We start from the raw sequence: 24,848 nt of genomic DNA, 5'->3' as shown, positions 1-24,848 counted from the left end.
ACCGTGGAAGCTGCAGCCATAAGACCCAAAGCTCTTTGAAAGTGTTTGACAGTGATAGCCTGGCCTAACCTAATACTTTTCATTGTGTTTAAGATAGTATTTATACGAGCAGGAGACAATTGTGCCCGCATCGTGACTGAGTCCCACTCTACTCCCAGGAACGTAATCCACTGAAGAGGAGTTAAGGAACTTTTCTTCACATTGAATCTCAACCCCACGCACCTCAATGACGCAAAACAACATCTCGATGTTGAATTGCTAGTTCTTTTTGACTGAGCCAAAATGAGCCAGTCATCTATAAGATACGGACCCCCTGAAGTCTCAATGGAGCAAGGGCCGTGTCCATACATTTAGTGAAGGTGCGAGGGGAAAAGGCTAGGCCGACTGGAAGAGTCCAGAACTGATGCGCTTTTCCCCCCAAAAGCGGATCTCGGAAACTTCCTGTGATGGGGTTAGAAGGGAAAGAGGAGTTAAGGAGCTTGTGGATCTATCAAGACAGACCAGTCCTCGGAGCTGGTCTGACTGACAGTCGGTAACTTGAATCTGAACCCCCTCGGAGGTTGATCCAGTACCCTGAGATCCAAAATAAGGCCTAACCCCCCCCCCCCCCCCCTCATAGGAACTATGAAGTGCCAGCTGTAGAACCCGGGCTCCCGTAACCAAGGAAGAGCCCACTTTGAGGTTTCCTGTGTTAAGAGGGACTAGACTTCCTGTTCCAAAAACCGACCCTGCTCGGGACTGGCCGACATGTGAACCACCCTTAGTAGATAATATTTGTATATTAGCTCCACTGTAAGCAGGACCCCCTAAGCTATATTTTGAAGACCCCTCGGGATGTCTAAATATGCCATTATGGGGACCAGTCCCTCGAGACTGGCCTCGGCTATAAATTTCCAAATGGCTTCGGTGACCTGAAGCAGCTGACTGGCAGGAACTAACCGAAATATGCTCTCTACAGACCTCCTGAGAGGCGGCGAACTCGACAGTGCCGCAACGTCTTCGGGCAGATACTGCGATTTGTGTTCGCTGGAAGCTGATGTGTCCCGAAGCGCCATCGGCGGCGGGAAGCGAACATCAATTTCCTAAGGGCTGCATAAGGGGGCGAGACTCCTGTACTCGCTCTCCTGGGGGAACGCCCATAAGGGTCTGCGTGTTACGACAAGACGTCTTAGTTGAAGCCGTCTTAGCCCGGGAGACAGTCCTCAGACCTGTCTTCGGTATGGAGAGCTTCGTGCGAGAATGTTTCTTCTGGCCCCAAGCCTTATACGGGGGGGCACGAGAGGAAACCTTCTCAAAAAATGAGGAGCTGGCGGCTGTCCCATGAGGCTGCCCCCTGGCAGCAACCCCATGAGACATGGACTGACAACTGGGGATAGCTGATTGTCGCTCTGCCTCCTGAAGCCTCTCGACAACGGTTCTTGCCGCGTCGTCAAAGAGGCCAGAAGGTGAAAGGGGAGCATCGAGAAGGAAAGCCCTGTCTTTCTCCCCGATCCACAAGCGATTAAGCCATAAATGTCTCTCTGAGACGACTAGTGCTGCCATAGAACGGCCAATAGCACGGGCCGTCTCTTTAATAATACGGAGAGATAAGTCAGCTACTCTACGAAATTCAGTAATATCCATTGAGTGAGACCTCCCAGTTATCATCCACCTGCTTGAGGAGGTCAGCCAGGTATGCCTGTAATAACCCCATCATGTGTGGGCATGCACCGGCTCGACCCACCGCCATATATGCTTTCCCTAACAAATTCGATGTACGAGATTTGGAGGGAAGTGTCTGAGCTATCAGGGGTGATGCAATGTCGGGGAGAAAATATTTCGCAAAATATTCCTCAACCCGAGCCATCACCTCATAACCATTTTCATTAGATTCCCTAATGGATGAGTAAATATATACATGCGGGGAAAATAATGGATTTTTCCACGATCTCGATACCTCAGTATGGAGATCAGTGAAAAAGATTGTGACTGGGTCTGCAGGAAGCGCTCATTCATTTTATTTTTCTTAGTCGCTTCCTGCTTATTATATGGCCATTTAACATTTAATTTAACCACTGCCCTGATTACAACCTCCAGCAACTCCTCACTAACGGGAATATGGGGTGGCGAATCCCCATATCCACGTGATTCAGTGTTAATAGATAATATCTAACTCCTCGGAGCCAGATAAATCAAACGCTGTGTCTTTAACACGGTCGGAAGAAGCCGCAGCGCGGGCTTCCGAACCGTGCGCGAGACCAGTGGAGCTGGTTAATAAACACTGAGAAAGGGTCGCAACCGTCTCAGTATCATATGCCAGCCCCACGTGCGAATCCCATGCATACAAGCGGCGCGCTGCCTCAACAGACGCGGGACCTGATGCACTGGAAACGCGAGCCTGATCTAATTGATCGAACAAGCTCTAACGGGAGCGGAGCTTTTTCATTGAAAACAGTTTGCACAGACAGCGCCCTCGAGCACCGCCTGTGCATGCTCCACTCCCAGACAAACTACACAAAGCGAGTGTGTGTCACCCTCGCTTAAATAACGTGGGCAAGGGGACGCACACTGCCTGAATAGCTTCTCTTTATTCGCCATAAATAATACTCTTTTAACGGGACAAACAACACCAAATAGAACAGACAAGATGACATAGAGCGCTTGCTGAAGACCAGAAGCTAACATTTTCTGGTTCCTGTGACCCTTTTGTAGCTTCCGGATCACCGTCACATGTGACGTCACGGGTGACGTTGCACCAATCAAGATTGGAATAGTTGCATAGTTGACTTCAGACGCTTCATGCCGAAGGCATTCCCCAAAGTATCGAGTATCGATGCAGCGGGAGTTCCCTTTACGAAAGGGAACTTATTTTCCCGAGAATATTGAAGCCTTTATTTTAAAACGCAATGCAGCTGCACAGCAAGCACAGTGCAAGCTGTCTAAGCACGCTGATTGGCTGGGCTGCGGCAACTGCACGAACCTATGGCGAAGCAGCGAGGACGAGCAAACCTATCAGGACGCTTCCCGCCTCGCGCATGCGTGGCACCTGATAAGCAGCCCATTTCGCCATTGGAATCAGATTTAATTTCCTTCAGCGAACGACGCATCTCTTCGCTGACTTATCTGGACAAGAAGCCTCTCTCGCCGTTGAACAGCCCGGCAGCGGAACGCAGCGACCTGCAGCAGCAGCTCAGCGACCGGCGGCCTCCTGCTCAGCTTCCTGAAGCTTCTCCGTGTCCTCACCCGGCTGTCGAAGAGCTGGGTCTCGACTGGTCTACACCGGAAGAGTCTGCTAGAAGCCGCCTCAAAGAGTGGTTCCTGTTGGGGCGCCAACAGGCCCCTTGCCAATGGGCAGCTCCATTTTTCCCCTCGGTCCACCAGGAGCTCACAAAATTTTGCGGCGTGCCCTACTCGGTCCGCCTGCGTACTTCAACCTCAGCGACGCTCTCAACAATTGACAGCGCAGAGGAAAGGGGGTATGAGAAACTGCCCCCCCTGGAGGAAGCGGTGGCTGCACATCTTTGCCCTCCCACCGCCGTTGGATGGAGGTCTAATGTGGCACATCCTTCTAAGGCGTGCATAACGACTTCAGCTCTCGCTGGCCGAGCCTACGCTTCCACTGGTCAAGCTGCTTCAGCCCTGCACACTATGTCGGTCCTTCAAGTTTTCCAGGCTAAACTCCTCCGCTCCTTGGACGAGTCTGCACTGGAAAACTAGATCCTCAAGGATCTGTGCAGCGCCACCGACCTGACATTGGATGGAGCATGGCCAGCCTGGTGGCGTTAGAGTGCCACCTGTGGCTTAACCTCACAGAGATTAAGGACGCAGACAGAACTGCTTTCCTGGACTCCCCGGTTTCCACCTCTGGTCTCTTCGGCCCATTGGTAAAGGGTTTTGCTGAGCGCTTCACTGAAGCACAGAAGTCTTCGTAGGCCATGCGACACTTCCTTCCCAAGCGCTCCAGCTCGGCTTCAGGTCTCTCAGCCCCGCCCAGCAACTGAAACCAGCCAGCACTTTAAACCAGCCAACCACTTCCCCTTTCCAAAGCACAAAGGTCCCCGGCCTAAACTTATGCGGGACCCGGAGCCTCGGAAGCCATCTTAATCCAGCAGAAAGAAAGAGAAGGGGGCCCGGACCACCCCTGAAAATAGCTTGCATGCTTCTTCAGTTCAGGCGGATGGAGATGTTCTGATTGCAAACAACGGGCCAGTTTCAATTTACGCACCCGCCTCTTTACGCATTCCCTCCGGTCTCGATGCTCCCTCAGGTCATCGAACGGATCAGGGAGAACAAGTGTGCAGTCCTCTTAATAGCCCCTCTCTGGCGGACCCAGACATGGTTCCCCGAGTTGATGCAGCTGCTAGAGACAGCTCCCTGGCCTATTCGGCTGAGGAAGGACCTCCTCACGCAGGCGAACAGGACAGTCTGGCACCCCCGTCCCGACTTGTGTGCCCTCCATGTATGGCCCCTCAACGGGTATCCAGGGACTTCCCGGAGAGAGTCTTTAACACTATTGCTGAGGCTAGAGCTCCATTCACAAGATGTCTCTACGCCCTTAAGTGGTCAGTGTTCACCGGCTGGTGCTCAGCTCGGAACCTTGACCCATATTCATGTGAAGTACCACTGGTACTTTCTTTTCTCCAAGAGCTGCTGGATGCGGACGGACCCCCTCCACACTCAAAGTGTATACATTCGCCAAAGCAGCCTTCCATGCTCCTGTGGCCGGCCAATCTTTAGGGAAAAGCGACCTGATTGTACCCTGCGTTGCCTGTATCAGTGACGCTTGGTCTTGCACTTGCCACTTGGTTTAGCAGGGCGCAGTTCTCCACCGCGTCGTCGAACAGCCCAACCTGGAAAATTGGGGAGTCCAGGAAACGAACCTTGTCCGCATCTGCCATATCAACCAGCCAACGATGGTGCTCCTTGACCACCAGGGTGGACATCGCTAGGCCGATCATGCAAGCCGCAACGCTCATGCTCCGGAGAGCCAAGTCGGTTGCAGTGCGGAGCTCACTCATGAGCGCATGGTCTAGGCCATCGGTTCCCAACAGGGGGGTCGCGGCCCACAAGGGGGCCTCAGCGAGCTCCGTGGGGGGTCGCGTCATATTATGAATAGTTTTGAGCAATGAGCATTAAATAAAAGTCCTTAACTTTTTTCTGTTCAAAATTTACAAAATTTATATAATGAGCGAGTTCATCATGAATCCATTTTCCAATTCGTGTTTTTGTCTTATCCTGAACCACTATTGTACACCTATAATAAGTGTTTACATTGGGACTATTTCACACTGGTTCGGATCCCTGCCGCTGCGGAGTAGCCCAGTAGCCCAGTACTAGAGAAGTAGTTCCGGCTACAATGTTCTTCCGAAAGACGCATTATTTTGTTAATAAACGCAAGTATATTATCGCTCGCTATAGCGCCAAAAGCGTAAAAAAATAAAGCCTCACATTGATAAAGCCTCACAAATAACATGCAAGTAGCCTATTGAGGTCCCAGACAGCAGTCATTTAGTAATAGCCTATATATAGGCCTTTTTTTTTTTTTTTTTACCTACACACCAGTGTGAATATTTTTGTTATTGCATTTCAAATAGGGCCACTTTATAGGCTACTCCTAGTTTTTAAATTACAAAGGGCCTACTGATGTTTTTGTTATTGTATTTTCAATATTATAGGCTATTATTTGTGCATAAACATATCAAACATACCGTTTGCTTGAAAACAACATATGTCTATTCTGTCATATTCTATTCAAGAGCGATAATATCATTAAATGTGAAGGGGGGCCCTAAAATTTTTTCTTGGGAAAAAGGGGGTCTCAGACAAAAAAAGGTTGGGAACCACTGGTCTAGGCTACCCTTGTGCATGTCCATGAGTGCCTTGGCCTGATAGACCTGTAGTAACGCCATGCCATGCAAAGAGGAAGCGGCTTGCCCACAGGCTTTGTAAGCAGAGAAAGGTGCCGTCCACGACCTGGCAAGCTCTCCATGCACTTCGGGAAGAAAAGGCACTTGGGCGGTGGGCTGAGAACCAGCGCGGCCCGCCCCGAGAAACCCTCTCCAGAGCTCAGCTCACCCTCCGATGCTGCAATCGGCTTTCTGTCTTCTGGAGGGGAACCGAATGAAACGGCTGGTGCGGAGCTCCACTGGCTGCGGTGTGATAGAGGGGTAAGGGGCCCACAGGGATTGGTTACTGGGTGGGGAAGCCATCACTATGATCCTCTGATCACCCATCCCTTATGGCACCCAAGGGTGGGGCGTGGTAATGGGGAATCCACCTTCGCGGACGAAGGCGAGTCTCGATCTCAATACCACGATAGTCATGTTCCCGTAATGAGAAATATCCACAAAAGCTGCTTCAGCATGCTGTAATCCCAAACACGTGATGCAACTAATGTGACCGTCAGAGGGGGACAGGGAACAATCGCATCCAGAAATGCACGGGTAGAATGATATCTTGAAAAAGACACAAACGCACCCATGTTGCTCTTTCAGGAAATGGAAAACTCACCAGTGCCGGAGCACACAGGGGAATGATCGCGGCAACACTGACAGCCTGTAACAGTGAAGCACTCACTCTCTTCGCCCTCAACCGGCCATCAGACAAACACAAACACAGAAATGTGATGCTGTTAAAACAGCAGTTGAGAGCACAGAAAGTTTGTGACCACCGCTGCGCTCTTGCTGTAGAACCACCAGCACCGGTAGAGACTTCCTGAAGAAGCACCGACACACTCGCTCGTTGTAATATAACAACACTCTTCAGAGACATCGACATGAAGACCGATTGGCTCCAAAGCGAAAGACAACTGGTGCGTGCATCCACTTCCGTATTTATACCCGCGAATCCCAAACGCCAATGTGCACTGGCTCGTTTTAACAGTACTCGAAGATGACAGGCTCCCTAAGCGTGATACCAATCAGTCGACTACGTCGAACATGAGTGACTAAAAGGGAACAGAGAAAATCATTCACTGCTCTTAACTAAATAACTTTTGTAGCTTTAATAAGGATTAATTTATATTTACTTTATAAATTATGCTGTGCAGAGTGTTTGATCGCTTTATTCAATTTCTGTATATTCCCTACCTGTTGGTGGTACGGGGGGTCATATTTAAGACATCAGTAGCTGTATTAGTATCAGTGATACTGGCTTTCATTCATAAAAAGATGTCATTAAACAAGTATTTAAAATATACTGTCTTTATTTAGTCATTTTATGTTGTTTCTACATTAATCTGGAGATTAAATGTGAAATTATTAAATTATGAAATATAAGTCCAAACAAACGCTGACACGTGACAATAATACTATAAGACAATTATAGTTTTCGAGATGCTAGGCCACACTTGAAGATTTCGAGACACTGTGTCCACAGAGGAAAAGTTTCCCATGGCTGAATGACTACGTTAGAATTTCAATTTGATCCAATTTTTGTAGTGAAGACATATTTGTAATATCTCTAGTTAGTCCCGGTTTCCAGAAAACGTTCAAACAATAAGCTGCAATTGGACACAATCCTACCTGCAATCTATTGAATGTGGCTTTAGACAGTTTGTTTGGTAGACATTTTATTTAAAGTTCCTGTCATGATAAAAACTATTTTAGTCTAAAAAAGTATTTGAGTCTGTAGCACCAAGTTTCATCCCAAAATTCCACTGTCCGCGAAGCCACTATTTTGTTCAATGTAATAAATGCTACGTGGGATCTTCATTTCTCAGCTCTGGAAGGCTCTAGAGACATGAGTGCAAGATTGGAGGCTCTAGAGCAGGGCTATTCAATTGGCGGTCCGCCAATCATCTCCATCCGCCCGACGGCACCAACCTCCCTCCTCCTCTTTTCCTGGCGGTGTGGCTAATTTAGTTTGATCCTCGCTCCGATTGACCTGAGAAACTTTTTACGTGCGAATATTTTAGCAGTTATTTATGTCGAATGAACCAGCGATACCAATCATTCGTGAATGAATCATTCTTTTGGTTCGATTCTTTCTAAACGCACTCGGATTCATTCGGACCGCTCCGTCACTGAATCATCTGAAGCGGTTTCTCGGTCAGTAGGCTACAGTAACAACAAATAGGGCCGTTTTCATTTGTTTCACTAGTTGTTTCAACACAGCCCAGCATGGAGTTGGGTTTACTCCCGGTCACTATTATTAAACAGCGTTGCGACAACCAGTGGGAAGCGTTTCAGTTCGACAGAAACCTATCTGTTACAAACCACAAATCACTCGTTGATTTAACTAGTATTAAATCGGATGAAACAGCCTCAACATTCCCAACAAGACTGATGAGGAAAGCAGGAGAAACATTGTGGCATGAACGAAATGAGAAGACTTTAAATCCCGTAACCACCTTTACAAACATTTACCATGAATGTACTGTAGTAATTTACCATGGGTTGGCCAGAAATGTGCAATATTTATATTGAATACTATGTAGTAATAAATAAATATAGTATATATATATAAAAATAAATATAGTGTAAGAAATTGTTGTCTGCCTCGACCCAGATTCCACTCCTAAATATATTTTAGAATGAGCTCATCCCCAAAATGGCTTAATTATCATAGAGATTAAGGCAGTCAAGTTATATTGTTTCTTGACCATTTGGGTTGATCACATCCTGAGCAAATGGTAGTCAATTGTAGAATGGGACTGGGCGTGGGACACAGAGAACCTTCTCAGACAATGGGGTGTCACAACTTCATTAACATACAGATCACAGCTCTTGAACAAGAGCAACTTCATTTACATTAAGAGTGGTAAAACTGTAACAGGATAAAAGGTTTGAGATTTGGATGTTCGGGGTTCATTCTGACGCCGGTGAACCCAAGGTGCTTTGTGTACCTTGCCACTGCTATACTGTAATAAACTTCATTTTTGAGATCTTCGACGTCCACATCATTTTTTCTTACAATAGTATGTATATATATATATATATATATATATATATATATATATATATATATATATATATTAGTATAATAGTAGATATAGTAGTTTATATTGCATTAGATTTATTAGGTGGGTAGAGGAATATATAATTAATGTTTGTTATGAAATTATGTCAGTTTCTTTGTAAAGGTGCATATAGTTTTTAACTTGTGTTTAGGCATTTTTATGCACTGGGAGTGAGTAGCCTGTGTTTATCAAGTCTCACTGTCAGAATATTTTCATTTAAGCATATCAATTATAAATAAAATAATTATTATTTAATTAGGGGCTGTTATTGTTTGTATAATTAATTTGTTCCAAGGAAAATAGTTGTACACAGCTGTAAATTATCAAGTTTTTATTAATTATGGATTTATATATCTGCATACTGTTGGGTACCACATTTCCAAGTAAATACCACACTTTTTTAGGGTTACTTTAACTTATTTATTGAAACTGTTATGTTTCAATAAATAAGCTAAACCCCCAAACCAACCCACCGGCCCATCTAAACTTTTCGATTTGATAATCCGGTCCTCGAATGAAGCTAATTGAATAGCCCTGCTCTAGAGCATTCCAGAGCTGAGATATGGAAAACCCATGTAGCATTTATTCCATTGTACAAAATAGTGGCTTCGTGGACAGTGGAATTTTGGGATGAAACTGCGAGGGTGATCGCAAAAGGCCCGAATGACCATTAAATAAGAGGCATCAGTCTGTCATCCCAATTCACTCTACGATCCCTCCGAGTCATTATGCGTCCAGTGGCAGCTTATTTGTATGGTCGTTTGTCCACGAACCTCCTATATGTACTTCTTATATTATTTAACAACATTTTATTGTAATCTACTATTTCTTTTAGATTCTTGACACAAGGATTGCACAGCTCTGGTGGAACTGCTTTACAGGTGCACACATTCTCTGGTGGCGATCCTTCACTAACAAGAAACATGTGGATGACAGTCACATTTCTTGTCTGAAGGTAAATGAAAATCTATAAAATAAATCTCAGGGGCAGGGGACACATTTGCAGCACCAATTATTTACTTAAAAATATTTTAAAGGACCTTGATGAGAATGACATGGTCCTTATTCCAAGAATTGTTGGTGGACAGAGCCCTGGAAAGGGAAACCATTTAATTTTGTGGGTATGTGTGAAAAAAAAAAAAAGAATACATTTTTGCTCAACAGTGGTTAAAGCGGTATCTGTTTGTTTTGTAAAGGTCTTGGATGGTTTGATGAATCATATTCGAGTGTACTGGCAACTACAAGTCAATTTCTGAGATGGACCTGGCTATACTATAATATTTTGTGCATTGTAAATGACAAAATTGTTATCTTTATTTACTAATGTACATTTTTTAATTTCTTTTTTCTTTTGTACAAAAGCAATGCATTCTGAAATACTTGGGACTTGGGAAAAAGGACTGTTGAGTACCCAGAACAGTGGAAGCTGGCTGACTCTAACAACTGTGGGGTTTTGGTTTGTAGCTACAGTAAGTTAAAATAATGCTTTTTATTTTTATATGTTTTAATATTTACATAATTTAAGCAAAAAGAAGGACAAAAAGCTTTAACATATCAAACTTTTAATGTGTGAAATGATTCCTGAGGTACGCATTTTACAAACATTTATTTTACAATTTTTTGTATTTTACAAATACAAATATTTTAACAAGATCCCAAAGGTTGATTACATTAAAGATCCCAACAATCTCAACAGAGCTGGGTAGGTCTGCATTTAGTTATTTTGCCCCCTATATATGGAACAAATTGCAGATCAAACTTAAGATTGTTTGTGATTGTTTTTGTTGATTTGGATGTCTTCATTTTGTATGTATTTTTCATTGTGTGACATTGTATATGTTTATATGTTTCACAGGGCTCAGCTGAAAAAGAGATCTCGGTCTCAGTCTGGTTCCCTGTTAAAATAAAGTAAAAACTACATATAAAGATTTTATACAGTAAGACAATTGTGATTGTGATTTTTTTATTCATTGTCACCAAAATGGGGCAATTTAAAGCCTTTATAAAGTCTCCTAATGGCTGACACAACACATGCAGCTAAGGGTCCAATACTAGCTTTGCTATTGCCTGATCCGTTTCGAGGGAACTCGCGATGCGTCAACGACGCTTTGGGAACGCCTCCGCGTGATTACGTCTGAAGCACGTATGTCTACTAGTTTAATAGGAAGAATGAGCGTCACGGGCGGGTGACTTCATGACCAGGAAAGGATAAAAGCACATCAGGTGCAACCGGCGCTAGCTTTTGTGCCTCAGCAAAGCGCTCTATGTCAAAACTGTCTGTATATTTATTGTTTGTCTGCCACGTATCTAAAAGTCATGGCAAAACAACTGAAGAGTTCAGATGCAAAAGCCTCTAAGTGCCATCTGAAATTTTCTTCTTGAATGATCATTTTTATCAAGCTCGTATATTTAAGTTCAGTAGTTTCACTTAAATGACAATTAATAGGTAATTTTCATTGCTATTTAAGTGACATTACTGAACTTAAATATACAAGCTTGATAAAACTTATCATTCAAGAAGAAAATTTCAGATGGCACTTAGAGGGTTTTGCATCTGAACTCTTCAACTATTCAAGGCGATCTTTGTGTAGTTTGTTTGGGAGTGGAGCATGCTATGTCAGCCTTCGAGGGGGCTGACTGTCAGCATTGTGAGCTTCTCCCGCTCCGCATCCTCCACTCCCGCCTGTCCTTGTTTGATGAAAGTGGTCAGGCTCGCGAACCTCGGGGTGCAGGACCCGCTGCTCCTGAGGCAGCACGGAGAATGCAGACCTGGGGTTCGCAAATGGATCTCTCGGCGGGGTTGGAGACGGGCTCTGCCTTATCTCCTCCCTTACCCGGGGGATCCAGTGCTCTCTTGCTGGTGTCGGAAGCCCGCCCTGCGGCTTCTTCCGCCCTGGAAGAGAGCCTCATGCTTCAGTGCTCTAGCTCTGAGGAGGTAGATGTACTGAGCGTGGCTGGTAGTGACACAAACATAAGGGAAGAAGATTCGCCATCTTCTTCTCCTGCATATGATGAGCTAGTGGAGGTGATAACTCGTGCTGTTGACAAATTAAAGATTGACTGGCCAGCAGAGAGAAAAGGCGCTCATCCTAAAAGCAAGCTTGACGAGCGCTTTTTACAGTCTAATTACAGTCTGCATAGTGAGCTATGTAGATTGTGGAATAAGCCATATTCTTCACGTCTCTTCAGTCCCCAAGTGCACACATATTCTGATATAAGGGGACTGAAGGAATATGGTTATGGGTCGATGCCCCCGGCGGAACAGATGCTCGCGAGCTATCTGTCTCCCGGGTCAGCATCGTCCTTGAAAGCGCCAGTGTTGCCCACTAAACCGCTAAAAACTACATCTAGTTTGGTGGGCAAAGCTTATACAGCAGCGGGTCAAGCTGGAGCCTGCCTGCACACCATGGCAGTGCTCCAAGCCTATCAGGCAGACCTGTTGGGGGATATTGACAAGAGTGAGGGAGTCAGTCCCGATGATATTCGAGAGCTTCGTCGGACTACAGATCTTTCTCTCAGAGCTACAAAGGAGATGGCAGCCCTTGTAGCTACTGAGAGGCATTTATGGCTAAATCTAGCAGAAATAAAGGAAAAAGATCTAGCTTTTTTGTTAGATGCCCCTATTTCACCATCTGGTCTTTTTGGCGACTCAGTGAATACGGTCGTTGAACGTTTTCAAGAAACTAAGTCAGAGGCATTTAAAAAGTTTCTCCCTCGATGAGTCAAAGCCCCTGATGATGCTGGGCGTGAGCATCCTCAACAGAGCACTTCATATCATGCACAGCAAAAAGAGAGTGTCGCATCTCGGGCTCCCCCTAATAAACCATGGGGAACGAGCCGTCACTCTCAGCCGAAGTCTTCTAAGCCAAAGCCGGATCTGAGGACCGTTCTTATGGCGAAGAAGGCTTCGGCTCAAAAGAGGTCCTGATGTCACCATCGTCAGACCATTGAGGACAGCCCCAGCCGGGGTGGAGCGGTGTTCACCTCTTTTCACGGTGCCCGTTCCATTTCGGGGTCCTCAGGGGACCGTTCTGCCAACCCCGCCACCCTTGGTGCCTCAGAGCGCAGCGGTCTTCAGCGAGCTCTTGGCTCAACGTCAACTCGACGTTGCGTCAGACTCGCACCCTCTGAGGGGGGTTCAAAAACAGTCAATTCGGTTGTTTCCTGCCAGGATGTTTCAGGACACAGAAGGGGCTGTTACATTAACACCAGAGGCCAGTCTCGAGAGACTGGTACCCTTAGTAGATTTTCTAACAGAGTGGAAGAATCTGATTAATATATGAAGAGTTCAGATGCAAAAGCCTCTAAGTGCCATCTGAAATTTTCTTCTAGAATGATCATTTTTATCAAGCTCGTATATTTAAGTTCAGTAATTTCATTTAAATAGCAATGAAAATAACCTATTAATAGTCATTTAAGTGAAATTACTGAACTTAAATATACAAGCTTGATAAAAATGATCATTCTAGAAGAAAATTTCAGATGGCACTTAGAGGCATTTGCATCTGAACTCTTCATATCTCCTTGGGTCCTGCAGATAATAGAGAAAGGTTACCTCACAAAGGTTTGGTTCTCCTCCACCTCGTTACAACGGGGTGCTACCCACGTTAGTTCATCCCGAGCAGGCTCTGGTAATGGAGCAAGAAGTAGAGTCTCTATTAGCGAAGGGAGCTATAGAGCAGGTGTACTTGCCTGACAGAGAATCAGGGTTTTACAGCCGTTACTTTATTTTTCCAAAAAAGGATGGGGGGTTGCGTCCCATTTTAGATCTTCGTGTGTTGAATCATGCAGTCATGAAACTCAAGTTCAAGATGCTTACACTCAAACAGATCATGACTCAAATCAGATCCGAGGACTGGTTTGTCATGATAGATTTAAAAGACGCTTACTTCCATATCTCCATCCTCCCTCAACACAGGAAGTTCCTGAGGTTTTCTTTTGGGGGCAAAGAATACCAATATCGGGTGCTTCCATTCGGTCTAGCTCTATCATCCCGCACGTTCACGAAGTGCGTAGATGCAGCTCTGGCCCCGCTCAGGCTGCAGGGCATACGCATTCTGAACTACATCGATGACTGGCTGATTCTAGCGGAATCAGAGCAGTTAGCGGTTCAGCATCGAGATGTCGTCCTCGCTCACATGAAGAATTTGGGGTTGAGACTCAATGCCAATAAGAGTGTGCTTTCTCCACTACAGAGAACCACTTTCCTTGGTGTGGTATGGGATTCAGTCACGATGCAAGCCAATCTATTGCCCGTTCGTGTAGCTGCTATCCTCACAGCCATGAAAGAGTTGAAGCTAGGCCAGTCACGCACTGTGAAACAGTTTGAGAAACTGTTGAGCCTCATGGCAGCAGCGTCCAATGTGATACCCTTTGGGCTACTGTACATGAGACCCTTGCAGTGGTGGCTCAGAACCAGAGGGTTCTCTTCGAGGGGAAACCCACTTCGTACGATCAAGATCACATGGCACTGTCTCCGCGCCTTGGTTATATGGAAGAAACACTGGTTCCTATCCCAAGGTTCGGTGTTGGGAGCTCTTTGCCATCGAGTTGCTATCTCGATAGACGCTTCCCTCACCGGCTGGGGAGCGATAATGGAAGGCCGCACAGCTCAGGGTCTGTGGAGGAGTCATCATCTTTCTTGGCACATTAACTTCCTGGAGATGATGGCAGTCTTCAATGCGTTGAAGCATTTCCTCCCAGATCTGAGGGGCCATCATGTGCTTGTCCGTACAGACAACACATCGGTGGTCTCTTACATAAATCGTCAAGGGGGTCTGTGTTCGTGTCCACTCTGCAAACTGGCGCATCAGATCCTCCTGTGGTCCCTAGGGAAGATACTCTCCCTGAGGGCAGTGTATATCCCAGGGTGCCAAAATATAGGAGCAGACACCCTGTCGAGGCAGGGGCTGAGACCAGGGCATTGGAGACTTCACCCCGAGGTGGTGGAGCAGATATGGGAATTTTACGGTCAAGCGGAAGTGGATCTGTTCGCGTCTCAGTATACGATGCACTGTCCACTTTGGTTCTCCCTCACGATGGTACAGAAGTGGCTGAGGCTACGTCTGTTCGCTTTTCCCCCGTTGCTCTGCTCCCAGGAGTTCTGGAGAGAGTCCGCCGGGATGGAGTAAGTCTACTGCTAGTAGCACCATGTTGGCCGAGTCGAATTTGGTTTGCGGACCTAATTTTTCTCCTCGACGGCCGTCCTTTGGTGATCCCGATCAAGAGAGACCTTCTGTCTCAGGCAGGGGGCACAATATTTCACCCCCGACCAGAGATTTGGAAACTATGGGTTTGGCCTCTGAGGGGGCCCAACTTATAGAGAGTGGTCTCTCAACTGAGGTTGTTGAGACCATTCTTAACTCCAGAGCTCCAGCTACGAGGAAATGATATGCACTAAAGTGGAAAGTGTTCACTTCTTGGTGTCACCAGCGTCAGTGGGATCCAGTTAACTGCTCAGTTAGTAAAGTACTTGAGTTTCTCCAAGATCACTTTGCATCAGGTTTATGTCCTTCTACCTTAAAGGTTTACGTGGCGGCCATTGCAGCCTTCCACGCCCCGGTCGTTGGTATATCATTCGTGGCACCTTGAGGCTGAGGCCTGCGACTCGCCTGCAACTAGGGTACCGGCTTGGGACCTGGAAATAGTTCTGGAAGGCCATTCAGGGGCTCCCTTCGAGCCCCTAGAGTCAGTTTCAGAAAAATTTCTGACATTCAACACTATATTTCTTCAAGCGATTTCATCCCTCAAAAGAGTCGGAGACCTTCAGGCCCTTTCGGTTTCTCCCACCTGCCTTGAATTTGCACCCGGGATGGTCAAGGCATTCTTATACCCTAAACAGGGATACGTCCCTAAGGTGCCAACCAATATTCCAAAGCCTATTGTGCTGCAGGCTTTCTGTCCTCCTCCTTTTACATCTTCGGACCAGGAAAAACTGAATCTCTTGTGTCCAGTGCGAGCATTGGACACTTATGTCCAGAGGGCTGCCCCGTGGAGAAAATCTGATCAGTTATTTGTCTGCTTTGGATCACCTAAGAAAGGTCTTCCAGCCTCTAAGCAAACAATCAGTAAGTGGATAGTTGAGGCTATCTCTCTTGCCTATGAGTCCTCTGGCCAGCCGTGCCCTTTGGTGGTCAGAGCTCATTCTACTAGGGGTATGGCGGCCTCTAAAGCCTTATTATCTGGGGTTTCCCTTCAGGAGGTTTGTGAAGCGGCGGGTTGGTCCTCGCTCACATTCATGAGGTTTTATAGCCTGGACCTGGTTGCTGCCCCAGGTTCTCAGGTGCTTAATACTTAGGTTGCCGACAGTTTTAATTACAGGCAATTGTAAGTCTGGCGTGTTGGGTATTCTCGTTCCCAAAGCGTTGTTGATGCATTGCGAGTTCCCTTGAAAGGGAATGTCTCAGGTTACAACTGTAACCCTAGTTCCCTGAGAAGGGAAGGAGACGATGCGTCACCCTGCCATAATTCCTGCATCCCTGTGATTGATTTTGCTTCGGCTCTAGAAGCTAGCGCCAGTTGCACCGGATGTGCTTTTATCCTTTCCTGGTCATGACGTCACCCGCCCGTGACACTCATTCTTCCTATTGGACTTGTTGACATACGTGCTTCAGACGTAATCACACGGAGGCGTTCCCAAAGCGTCGTTGGCGAATTGTCTCGTTCCCTTCTCAAGGAACTAGGGTTACAGTCGTAACCTGAGACGTTTCTCACCAAGACACCTGCCCGGTTCTCTTCATACCACAACTCAATTAGTCTCCTGTGACCGTTGTTCTGTCTAATCCTGGCCTGTCCCTGCTCTCTGGGTTGTATAGCAGGCTCATAATTATATGGCTGAGGTCCGTCATACGAGTAAACATTTGCAATTTCCTCAGCGTCCGAACTGTCATTGAGATCCATTGCTTTCATTGTTTAAATTGGCCGCACTCCCTCCTGTTACGTCACTTCTGATTTTGCCGATTTTCAGATTTTTAGAATCTAGTTCCTACATTATTTTTCTATACATTGAGTCACTGGGTACTCTAACCTGCAAAATGCCCTTTCATATTATTTTTAATATGGCAATATAAATACTGCCGCTTTCTTAAGGTCTTATTATCACTTTATTAAAATTAAGAAAAAGAGACGGACAAATGTTTACTTTCACGAGCCGTCACATATTTTGAATTTGCAGCAGGAATCCCTTAAGTGAGAACGAGAAGTTTAAAGCTTACAGGCTTCCGTACGTCCACTGCCCACAGTGTCTTCTGGTATTTTTAATGGTTCGATTCTCTCAAGTCTGCGGCTGCATCCGAAAACTGATAAATGCTAAGGTCGGAAGTCATCAAGGCACGTCCGAATGCAATGCTAGTTTCACTTCCTGTCCTATATTCTTCTAGAAGCACATTTGTGAGGTTGGGCACTGATGTTAGACGAGAAAGCCTGGCTCGCAGTCTCCGCTCTAATTCATCCCAATTGTGTTCTATCGGATTGAGGTCAGGCCAGTCAAGTTCCTTCACACCAAACTCACTCATCCATGTCTTTATGGACCTTGCTTTGTGCACTGGTGCGTAGTCATGTTGGATCAGGAACATCCCCAAACTGTTCCCACTACGTTGAGAGCATGACATTTTCCAAAATGTCTTGGTATGCTGAAGCATTAAGAGTTCCTTTCACTGGAACTAAAGGGCCAAGCCCAACCCCTGAAAAACAACCCCACACCATAATCACTAACCACCAAACTTTACACTTGGCACAATGCAGTCAGGCAAGTACCGTTCTCCTGGCAACCACCAAACCTAGACTCGTCCATCGGATTGCCAGACAGAGAAGCGTGATTCATCACTCCAGAGAACACGTCTCCAATGCTCTAGAGTCCAGTGGTGGCGTGCTTTACACCACTGCATCCGACGCTTTGCATTGCACTTGGTGATGCAGCTGCTCTGCCATGGAAACCCATTCCGTGAAGCTCTCTACGCACTGTTCTTGAGCTAATCTGAAGGCCACATGAAGTTTGGAGGTCTGTACCTATTGACTCTGCAGAAAGTTGGTGACTTCTGTGTGCCTCGGCATGCACTGACCACGCTCTGTGATTCTACTTGGCCTACCACTTCATGGCTTAGTTGCTGTTGTTCCCAATTGCTTCCACTTTGTCATAATACCACTAACAGTTGAACGTGGAATATTTAGTAGTGAGGAAATTTCACGAATGGACTTATTGCAAAGGTGGCAATCTATCACGGTACCACGCTTGAATTCACTGACTGCATGCCTAGGTGCTTGATTTTATACACCTGAGGCCATAGAAGTGATTGGAACACCTGAATTCAATGATTTGGAGGGGTGTCCCAATACTTTTGGCAATATAGTATATCTTTATGCTATGAAAGATTCGTAAATAGTTAACGTTTTGTAGCTGTAAAAACGTAATAATGCTACGTATGTTGCAGATACGTCCATATTATAAATTTCAGCATCTATCCAAACATACAAAAAAGTAAGTTTTATGTCTTTGAAAATTTCGTATTATTACCTACGTTTTAACAATGAAACCAGGCTGGAAGTGCATTTCCATAACGCGCATCATTTGTAAAGTAACTGTCAAAGAGGAGAAGAGGCAGACAGATTGAGTGTAACTTGTAAAAGTGTATTTAATATCTTTAAAGAGGAAGAAATAATACTTATCTGGTCTCTGCATCCTAAACTGAACAATTTTGGGTCAATGGCATTTGTTTGGTCAGGTTTTATGTTAGAGTTAAAACTGTATGACCTTGGACAAAGATTCTTCCATGCTGTGTGTGTGTGTGTGTGTGTGTGTGTGTGTGTGTGTGTGTGTGTGTGGAGAAGACGTGCATGACAAGAGAACTAAGATAAACTTAGACTTAAGACTTTTTTGGATCTTTTTTAAGAACTAGATTGGATCTGACATTTTTTTCTCTTTTTTTACATTACTCACAATCAAAACTATATTACAAAGGAACTTAGCTTTACAACAAAGGAACAGAACTTTACTACAAAGGAATTGAACATTAATACACACAAACTGAACTTTATTGCACACCAACTGAACTTTATTACATGAACTGAAAAGTATTATACACCTTGAAGTGAATTCAAACTGAGTTGCGGTATCAAATTCTTCATATTGATTAATGTTTTATTGGTCTTTGTTTTGATGTGATTGTGTTTGCTTTGCCTTTTTTTCTTTTCTTTTTTTTTTTCTTTTTTTTCTTTTTTTCAGTGGTCTAACTACTATTTTTATGTTTGGTGTGTTACACTAAAGTGTTTCTTTATTCAACATCTGGTCTGCTGCGTAAGTTTTATATCTTTCTACCCCACTTCAGCTAGAACTGGTCCAGTAGCGTAAGTGTTGTGTTGGAGGATGCTGGTGCTACACAAGTCACAATAAATTAGAGCAAAACTGTTGAAGGAAGTTTTGTACTTACCCATGTGGTGATTGCAACTGATAATTTTCCTGGTGCTCTTTTTCTTGCCTAAGAAATAGGAGATACAGCAGTGAATGTTTGTGTTCTGTAATATAACTTTTGTTGTGTTTTTATTAGCATGTGGATGCATGTGCAGGCTTACTGCACAGTATACATCATTAGCAATAGCAATAATGCATACATTTGCCAGGTAGAAGAACATGTGTGATGGAGCTACTAACACATTACAACTAACATGTAACCTACCTTAATAACTGTGGGGAGTGGTAAACCTCTAATGGTCCAAATAATCAGTGTTGGGCAGTAGCGTCTCTACAAGTGACGCTACTAGTTTAACTACATTTCTCAGTGAGGCACGCATATATATATATATATATATATATATATATATATATATATATATATATATATATATATATATATATATATACACACACATACATATACACACACATACATATACACACATATATATGCTCGCGATGTTTTCAGCCTATATGGACATGAATGCATGAACTTCATCTACACAGCCGCTTTGAGAGTCACTTCAGGAGCATTTTAGCTGGATTTGAGAAAAACTATTGTCATATCATAAAAACACAGAGAGACTCAAAGGTCTACACGGCAACCTGTAAAAATAAAAGTTTGGTTTAACCTTTGAAGAAAGCTTTGCTTAAATCATTACATTTTAAATCATTGGTTTTTACAATTAAATTAAGCCATTTCATGAAAGGCTGGTTTAAAGTACTTCTTCCTGCCTCTATGTATTAATGCTCATGGGTAGCCTAAATGGGTTCATTCAGACCTTAATATTAAGTATTTTACTGTTATATGTCAACAAGATTCAACAAGGCATTTTCACATTTCACCCAATGTTTAGATCTGTTGTGGTATTTATGCAAATTAGATATGCATACATACATCACATACATAATTAGATTATGCACCATTTGTACATGTTAAAAAACAATTTAAAAAAACTTGTAATACATTTTTTGTTTGTCTTGATGTAAGTAATCAACTCAGTAATTTTCATGGTGATATCTAAAGGTTAAAAATGTTACCCTATTCACGTAAGAAAAAGAATGAATAGGCGTATGAATAGGCTATATTTGGGTCTTTTAAATATAAAAGACCCCCCCCCCCCCCTTATTTATTTATTTATTTTCTTCTCACTGTTAATGTCTGTAACCTTTCATTTGCAATAATAAAAAGACCTGAGCAGACATTTGTCCATTGCCTGGGTATAATATAAAATTTGTATCTTTCTCTGTTTGAATTTACTTGTGTAGAGACAACTGTCACACACAGTTAATTAATTATTCATAAATTGTTTGGATAGTGACAGTATGAACAACAAAAGCGACACTGTGTTGAGTGCAGTGCTTATGGTGGAGTGTAATAAAGTAAACTGCAACAGAATAGTCTGGGGTGGTAAAAAATAGTTTCTGGGGGTTATTGTGCAGTGAACTGTTACTAGTTTTAGTGCAGTGTTGTGCTTATGGGACTGGAGATATAGAGGAGCAACCTGCAACACTGCAGGCTGGGGTGGGTGAAGGAAGGATTACAATAGATTTTTATTGAGAAACAGAATTATTTCAAGTGTGTTGGGGTTTAGATGATTCCTCTTCTCTGACAAAATATCTCCCCAGCAAACACATTTACGTTGTGGCAACGTCTGTAGCACATTGCATTTCTTCTATGGCAACGTCGCTGTCTATGTGCTCACAACATTGTAACAACATAGAATAGACGCAACAGGACTGTAGCAACGTTATTGCGCGACATTCAGCAACTGAGAGATGACGTTCTGACAATTTTTTGTTTTTATGCTAGATAGGCCTATAGATATCCCCCACATAAACATTTTATGTTTAGAGGTTAATTTTTAATTAGTCAGATGTTAGATAATTATATAGTTTTATTAAATATTGTTTATCCTTATTATTATTTAATGGGGCTATCAGTAAATTAGCCTAATTATAATCAACACCTGCAAATGTACACTTTGAAGAGTAAAAGTTACAGAAGGTTACGTTAATTCAACTTTATTAAAACTAACTGCATATATGGTAATCAAATTGCACTTCCAAAAGTCATACATTTGTGAAAAAAGAAAAAAACTAAATAAATGAATATACACATTTCTTTTAAGTATAATAAATAAAACATAAAAAGCAAAGATCAGAACATTTAATGAACAAAACCGGTTCTGTACATGGCAGACAGTAGTCGAAAGCCGGACGATAAAATTCGGTAACGTAGCGTTAAACGGAATCAGTCCAGGAAACATCCACAAATCAAAAGGGGGAAAAAAAAATAATGATACTAAATAGCAGACAAATTAAATGAAAAACTAAACAGTGCAAGCGAGGCTACATTAGTCACATTAGAAAATAAAGTTGTAGATTGTGTTTGAATAATTACGTATCTTATTTAGCTGAGGTAAATAAAACGCAATACTCACGTATCCTTGCTCGATGAAGAGCGAGACAACACAATGAGCCCAACGGGCGGTTGAAATTTAAAAGTCTGATTTTCGCGCTTCAGGGCAGTGACGAGGGCTGAGTCCCAATTCGCCTACTTATACTACGCCCTAAAAGTATGTACTTTTTTTGTGAGGAAAAAGTACATACTTTTGAGTGTGTAGCAAAAGAGTTTTTTTTTTTTTTTTTCTGTTTTGGCCTTATTTTTCAATTTTTGAATTGAATTTTTTTTTTTTTTTTATCAACAAAAAGTCTTTTACAAACATTTGTATATACAATGAAATACAATATAGATACACTCTAGGGGGCTATTGCTAATTTACATGAAGATATTAAAGCATTTACAAATTTTCAATGTTTTAATTGCTTTTTGCTTCATAGAAAATCGGAGTGAATCAATATAAAGCTCAATTTCTTTCCTGAATGAAATAAAACAAGGTTTTTTTACAGGAGAATTTACATTTGTGAACATAAAATTTTTCCATTAAAAGAATAAAATTAATTATATAAACCTGACTATGCTTGATTCTACTGTTCTCCCAAAGACCAAATAAAATATGTTTCCAAAACAACATAAATTGGTCATCAATGTTTCTTGTGATAAAATCACAGACATTTTGCCAAAATGGTCTTACAAATGGGCAGTGCCAAAATAAATGAACCACAGTTTCAGGGCAACTGTCACAAAAGGTGCAATTAACATCAATATCACTTTTAAATTTTATAAAGTAATGTTTTACAGGGTATATTCTATGTATCAATTTGAATGATACCTCCTTAACTTTGTTTGTAATTAAATATTGATTAGGTATAAGCCAAACCTTTTTCCACACAATATCTTCTGTAAAACGATTCCAATATGAGTAAATATAAGGCAAAGACACAGAATTTCTTTGAAATAACTCTTATAGATCTGTTCTTTGCGTTAAGGGAAAAACATATATTACCTACATAAGTACTTACTATAGTAGGTGGGGACAATTGTTGAGTATTAATTCTTTTTTGATGTCTAAACAGCATACAGATTTCAGGAGAAATTGCACCAAAAACTTTTGCATATTCCCCTGGTGTTACAGGAATCTTATAATGCGCCAAAAACTCATTGTAAGTGAAAAGAAAACCCTTTGAATTAAATAACTGATCCACCAATATGATTCCATTATCAAACCAATGTTTCAAAAACAATGATTTGCGCTTATATAATATATCCCTATTGTTCCATATATAATACTTATGTGGTGAAAAATTATGCTTGAAAATCAGTGACCATGATAAAAAGGCCTGGCGATGAAATTCCGAAAGTTTCACTGGTACTTTATCAATATTATAATTACAACTAAGAAGAAAATGTATATTACCAAGGTTAGAAAGAATATGGGAGGGTATAAAGTTCCAGATCGAGTAAGGATTTCTGACAATCTGACGAAGCCAATTAACTTTAAATGTATTATTTAACATTTCAAAATCCAAAACATTTAGGCCACCATTTTCATATGAATTAATTATAATTGTTTTCTTTATGTAATGTATTTTGTTTTTCCATATAAAGTCAAACAGTATTTTATCTATTTCTTTGCATTTTTTTATTAAGATGCAAAGCCATTGCTGCATACGTCAGTCTAGAAATTCCCTCTGCCTTTGTAAGTAAAATTCTGCCCCTTAAAGAAAGGTCTCTCATAAGCCAGTGATTTAATTTCCTTTTAGTTTTTTCAACAATAGGATTAAAATTTAACAAACACCTTCTGTGCTGATCTTTAGTAATGCTTATTCCCAAATACTGAACCTCAGTTTTTAAGGGAATACCATTATAAGATGCTTCAGAACATTCCTTGATGGCCATAAGCTCACATTTAGCCAAATTTAAGTATACACCAGATGCCCTTGAAAATTCGCAGATTAATTCAGTAGCCACTGAGATCTGGTCTTCGTTTTGAATGAAGAGCGTAGTGTCATCTGCTAATTGGGTTATTTTGATCTCTCTATCAAAGATAGTGATGCCTTTCATTGGACTTGATTTAATATGAGAAGAGAGAAGCTGACTCACTAATAGAAAGAGGTATGGAGAGACAGGGCACCGTTGCCTAATTCCTCTAGTAATATCGAATCTAGGGGAAGTACCATTTAATAATTTAATAGAACAGTTGCCTTTTTTATAAAGGGTTTTAATTGTTGCAGAAAAAAAAATACCAAAATCAAATTTCTTAAGCGTGTCAAAGATGAACTGATGCTCAACCGAGTCGAATGCTTTATAAAAATCTAAAAATAATATAAACCCATTATCATTAATCAATTCTGAATAGTCCAGGACATCCAACACTAATCTTATATTATTCGTTATATGTCGATTTTTCATGAATCCTGATTGTGATTCATCAATTACGGAATCCAAAACTTTTTTCAATCTTCTAGCTAAAATTAGGGCCAGCAATTTATAATCATTGTTTAATAAACAGATAGGGCGCCAATTATCAATATATAGCTTGTCTTTTTTTGGTTTGGGGAGCAATGTAATTAAACCTTGTGTTAGAGTTGGTGGAAGATACTGTCTCTCAATGCTTTCAGCAAATACTTCTACAAGAAAAGGAGCCAATTCTTTGGAAAATAATTTATATAATTCAGATGTCAAACCATCAGTACCTGGTGATTTGGAATTTTTCAGATGACTAATTGCTTCAGACAATTCAGATATTGTAATCGTTTTATCACAAGAGTCCTTTTCAGGTTTACCAATGGGTTTAATTTGCAACGAATTCAAGAAGGCATCAGCAGTCACCTGAGAGTAACTAGAGGTATACAAATTCTTATAGAATTCACTACAGTACTGAGAAATTACTGTATGATCATCCGTTGTAACCCCATTAATGTTTAACTTATTAATGGTGTTATTAACAAAATTCTGCCTTTCTAAATTGAAAAAATAATGTGAGTTTTGTTCCCCTTCCTCAAGCCACTTTCTTTTAGAACGAATAAAGGCACCCTCTACTTTTTTCTTATACATGT

At 42.5% G+C, this 24,848-nt stretch overlaps 1 protein-coding gene across 1 annotated transcript in view; it reads right to left on the bottom strand.

Moving 5' to 3' along the window:
• LOC307156279 (globoside alpha-1,3-N-acetylgalactosaminyltransferase 1-like) overlaps positions 1–24,848 on the bottom strand; it is a gene marked incomplete at its 5' end in the record, with an annotated part of 193,266 nt that overhangs the window by 19,980 nt on the left and 148,438 nt on the right. The window contains one exon of the mRNA XM_079867573.1: positions 19,363–19,410. Coding sequence (XP_079723699.1) covers positions 19,363–19,410 — 48 coding nt within the window. The remainder of the gene's footprint in view (positions 1–19,362; positions 19,411–24,848) is intronic.

The sequence above is a fragment of the Squalius cephalus genome, assembly GCF_949319135.1.
Source record: "Squalius cephalus genome assembly, chromosome: 3".
Taxonomy (NCBI): Eukaryota; Metazoa; Chordata; class Actinopteri; order Cypriniformes; family Leuciscidae; genus Squalius; species Squalius cephalus.
This window is presented reverse-complemented; position numbering and strand designations above follow the sequence as displayed.